At 44.9% G+C, this 4,861-nt stretch overlaps 1 protein-coding gene across 5 annotated transcripts in view; it reads right to left on the bottom strand.

Annotated features, from left to right (window-relative positions):
- CCDC136 (coiled-coil domain containing 136) overlaps window positions 1–4,861 on the bottom strand; it is a 28,708-nt gene that overhangs the window by 18,035 nt on the left and 5,812 nt on the right. For all 5 annotated transcript variants that reach the window (XM_023528912.1, XM_011357194.2, XM_011357193.2 and 2 more), the window contains one exon: window positions 1,421–1,744. In XM_023528912.1, coding sequence (XP_023384680.1) covers window positions 1,421–1,744 — 324 coding nt within the window. The remainder of the gene's footprint in view (window positions 1–1,420; window positions 1,745–4,861) is intronic.

The following is a 4,861-nucleotide window of genomic DNA, read 5'->3' as shown; positions in this document are numbered from 1 at the left end:
ATGCCCTGAAATTCACTCTTAATGTTTATTCCAATTAGAAGTCCTTGGAATACTGCAAATTACCATAGACGGAAAGAAGGACACTAATCTTTACTGAAAACCAACCATCTGCTAAGCATTAGGTTTGATGGTTTCAGCCTCGGATTCAGTTAGTATGTTAGTGCTTTCAACGTGCTAGGCATTTCATTTAATCCCCCAAATAGTTCTGTAAGGTTTTCTTTCCTTTTTTTTAAAAATAAACTTTTTGTTTTAGAATAGTTTTACAGAACAGATTTACAGAAACATTGCAAAGACAGTGCGGAATCCCCTGGGAGAGTTCTCACCTAGTTCCCCCTATTGTTAACATCTGACAGTGGGTACACTTGTTGCAATTAAGGAACCAGCACTGCTACATTACTATTAGTTAAACTCTACACTTTAGTCAGATTTCTCTACATTTTTCCCTAAGGTCCTTTTCGTGTTTCAGGATCTCATCTAATTGTAAAGTTTTATTAACCAGTTTTTACAGATGTGGAAACTGAAGTTCAGAGAGATAATAACAAGACTAAAGTCATCCTGTTAATCAGTGGAGCCGAGATGCTGAACTGAGGGCTGCACAAGTCCCGTCCAAGCCTTTCCCCTGGGCTGGCCGCCCTCTCCTAGCATCGCCAGTCCAAAGGCTCTTCTGAGAGGCTTGTTACAGGTAGAGAAACCTGCAGTTCTTTGGTTTCTTATTGATTTGCCTTTGCTTGACCTGGCCTAATACAGGGCCCCTCCCATTATACCAAGATCATCAATCTAGCCTCAGAATAAAGGCAAACTCTTTGATGTCATGAATCCTAGCAACTACCTGAGAGACTCACTGTCTGAAAGCCGGGCTCTGAGCTTTTGAGTACCTCATGTATTACTAGAAATAACCTCCCTTCCTCTCCAGCTGTCTTGTGCTCTGATCTGTGGCCCCCTAAAGCTTCTACTTTGGGGAGGGCTAAAGGAGCCGATGAATTAGCAGCCCAGGGCTTGGGAACAGGACTGGAGCCTCCCCAGAAAGTGGTCCAGGCAAAGCGCCATGATGCCAGAGCAACAAGAAGAGTTTCCCAAGGTGACTGGCCCCTGTACTCCCATCTCAGAACTGGAGAGCTCCAGTCTTTTCCAGGAAGGCTGTTAGCAGAGTTGAATCAACAAATGACGGATGGCTCTCCGAGAAAGAATTCTCAGGGTACATCTCCAATGGTGCTATTTTTTTCTCGACTATGGATTGGCTGGCTGTGAGACATCTGGCTAAGTTTTTCTCCCTTATAGTCTTGAATTCAACCTGGAGGGTTTTTTTTTTCTAGAGGTTCCCAATTCATGATTTAAGGTTACCTTCCACCATCTTCTTACTCACTATCTCTCTCTGCCTGATTTTACCGACAGAACAGGAGGAGGGCTTGTGCTCACATACCTTGCATCTCAGAGAAATCTGAGAGACTATAACTATTGGATGGGTCCGAGCTCTTCATTTCTATTTCCGCACGGAGGGAGGTGATCTCCATCTCGTACTCTCCCCGAATGCGCTCCATGTCATCGAGCTCGCTCTGCATCCGGCAGAGGTCCTCCTGCAGGGACGCCAAGTCGCTCTCATGTTCAGTCGCAGAATCCTCCGCGGCTTGTCGCAGATTCCGGATCTCAGCCTGGGCCAGATGCAACTCCTGTTCTATTTCCTTAAGTTCGACTTCTTTCTCACGCTCTAACAGGGAAATCTCCTCCCGTAGAGACCGCAGCTCGCCTGCAAATCCCAGAGGTTCGGATGGTCAAGAGGATAAGGGAACTAATTAACCATATTTTAGAAGCACAAAGGTAAAGGTAGACTTAGTTCTCATCTGGAAACTCCTGACAACCTAGTCTCTACGCCATCAGAGAAGAATAGTTTCATCTGGTATGGAATAAAGGGAATATCTCAAAAGGGAACAGAGGGAATCTATGTAGTAAGTTACAGTAGAAAAGTAGATTTTGAGGCTTGACACCGAAAGCGATAACTTAGGCTACTGCAAACAAAAAGTATTAAGTGTTTCTAAGGAATAGCCTGACAATTAAAGACCAAATCTAATTTATAGTATTTTACTGATGCCCTTAGTCTTTCCAAAAATGTCCTGGTTAGAAAAATTTACACAGACTATTCTCATCCATTCAGTCTGGGAGCTTAGAATTATAGAGCCTCAGAGCTCCCATAAACTGCCTGAGGTAAGTAGCGGCCCCAAAACAACGTGTATTTAGAGTTCACAGCTGAAATTCAAATGTAGGTTCATCGCATGATAACCAAACATGGCAAAATAAATGTCAATCGATGAGGGATTTTTTAAATTGATAACAGTTAAGTAGAATATCAGCAGCAATTTAAAAGAAAGTGATAGATCTAGAGAGAAGACCTAAAAAGGTTTCCATAATACACTAACTAGAAATAAAAATGAACTATAAAATTTATAGTCTTATTTTTGCAAAAAAAATATTTATATGCATAATAAACATATGACACAAATATACATAGACATGGAAAAAGATTGGGAAAGATCTATGTGCCAAACCATAAAGAGCAGTTCCTTTTGAGCAGCAAGATAGCATGAGATAGGGACTTTTACACTCCATATGATATATATTGGTGCTGTTTGAATTTTCATAAGCCTATATTTTATAATAGATTTTAATTTACAAAAGATATGTGTCAGAGCTCCCCGTATCCGTGGAGCATCTTAGGGTTTCTGGACATGGGTACCCATTCGGGATCAGGAGAACCTACAAGTGGAGAGTAAAGGGCACTGCTACCAATAGAGAATTCAAAACTGGGACTGCGCATTAGGGAATTAATGAGGATTGGGTTGGGAGGGTCAGGACCTTAACCTTTTGCAGTCACGCTGTCCTTATCCCTTGCCCACCCTAAACTCCTGCTCTTTCTACTCACCCTTCAGATTTCAATTTTCCCTAGCCTGCCACCTCTTCAAAAAACTAAGCAGTCCTCTATTAAATGCTCTCAAAGCACCTTGTAGTTTGCACTGTGTGTATGTGTATGTTTGTGTAAAACATTGGTCTCTCCCTCACTCTGTTATAAGCTTCATGAAGGCAGAGAACATGTCTGTTTTGCTCACCATTATAGCTCCAGGATTTGCCACAGTATCTGCCATAATGCAGCTTGAGAAATATTTGCTGTGCTTATGCATAAATGAGGCAGGGGTTTGGTTTGTCTAGTCAACGAACTTTTACTGAGTACTAACGAATACAGAATTGCATGTTTGGGTATTTTTTAAAAAAATTAGAACAGAACATAGATACTTGAGAATAAATATTTGGGTGTACTACAGATACAAATGCTTAGTTGGCATTTGTATAGGGACAGGGGGAAAAGTCTCCTGCCCTACTTTCCCAAGCTCACCTGTGCATCTTCTGGCGCATCTTTTGCCAGTCTTTTCTTCCCTAGGACCCCAGCTGCCTCTTCTCTTTGGTCTACTCACAAGTATTAATGGATTAACCCTTCTGTGCCAAGCCCAAGCATCTTCCCACTTAGATTCTCTGACTTCCTTCCTATTTGAAAGGAACAAAGTCCTTGTTCTATCCACTACGCCTCTTGGAGCTTGCGGTCTAGAGGGGGAGACACCTATGTCACATTAGGATAAAGGCCCTAGGGCCTGGGGTGAGCTCCTGTGGGGGGCTGACCAATCTCCACTTCCCTAATATGCCCTTGATGTTCGGCTTCAAATCTCCCTTAGGGAGTCTAGCCCTAAAAAAGATGGCATGCTCAGATGCACTGGGAAATGAAGGAAGTTCTCCATCAGCCTAAGGAAGCTCTTAATTAGGAACACAAAGGGCCAGGACCCGCCGTAGGCCGAGGGGCGGGGCTTGCAGGCCCGAGGGAGGGGCTTATCCGGAAGCTGGGCGGGGCGGACCCTGGCTGGGAGTTAGTAGGGCCTGGCCCGGTTCCGAAGAGCTGGCGCCGGTTGACAACGGGGCTGGGTCCGTCGGGGTGAGTCCGAGGGCCCGGGAGTCGGGCTGGGTGGGCAGAGAAGTCGGTTCTCACTTACTGGTTATAGCCTCCATCTCGTCGGCCCCCCGTAAGTGGTCTCCCTGGGGGGCCTCCCTCCGCAGGCCGGTCCGGCCCCGAGGGGCTGTGGCGGCCGGAACGGCCTCGCAACACCAGCTACCTCTGAGGTCGCGCGCGCCCCCTCTTAGCGGAAACCGGCAACGCACGTGCGCAAGGACTATTTTCGCGGGGTGGGGATTGGGGGAGCCTTCACCAGACTTTCAGCCCCCGCTTGGATGAGATCTAATGCTAGAAACAACCCTACTGAGTTGGGAATCGCTCTAGAACTTTATTTTCCCACGTAGTTGGCTACCTGCGTCTTTTAGATCCCCTGACTTCCCTCTTGTCTGAAAGGAAGAATGCCCCTTCTCCAAGCAAAGGCCTTTTTCTGCTATACTGAATCATTTCCTTCATCATACAAACATGATCTAGTGTGTCCTATCTCAAAAAAAAAAAAAAACAAAACAAAACAAAAACTGTCCCTTGACTTTATTTTTTTCCTGCTTTCTTATTTCTCTGCTTCTCTTCAAAATATGACTGCTGGACCTATCTGTACACGCCTCCTTTTCACCTCCTTTCCTCTTCAGTCCCGATCCAGTCAGGCTTCTGTCTTCACTGAAATATGCCAGAGCCCTCCATCTTGCAAAACCCAATGGCCATCGTACCTGACTTAGCAACTTCAGACACAGTAAATCGAGGCATAGTTCCTCCTATCTCAGTCTCTTATTCATTTCTCCTTCTATACTGGACCTTAAAATACTGGAGTAATCCTGGGACTGGACTCTCTTTTTCTCCTCTTCCTGTATCTCTCCATGTGATTTCATGTTCTCCCAT

The sequence above is a fragment of the Pteropus vampyrus genome, unplaced genomic scaffold (genome assembly GCF_000151845.1).
Source record: "Pteropus vampyrus isolate Shadow unplaced genomic scaffold, Pvam_2.0 Scaffold33, whole genome shotgun sequence".
NCBI lineage: Eukaryota > Metazoa > Chordata > Mammalia > Chiroptera > Pteropodidae > Pteropus > Pteropus vampyrus.
Note: the sequence above shows the minus strand (reverse complement) of the source record. Positions and strands in the feature narration are given on the sequence as shown.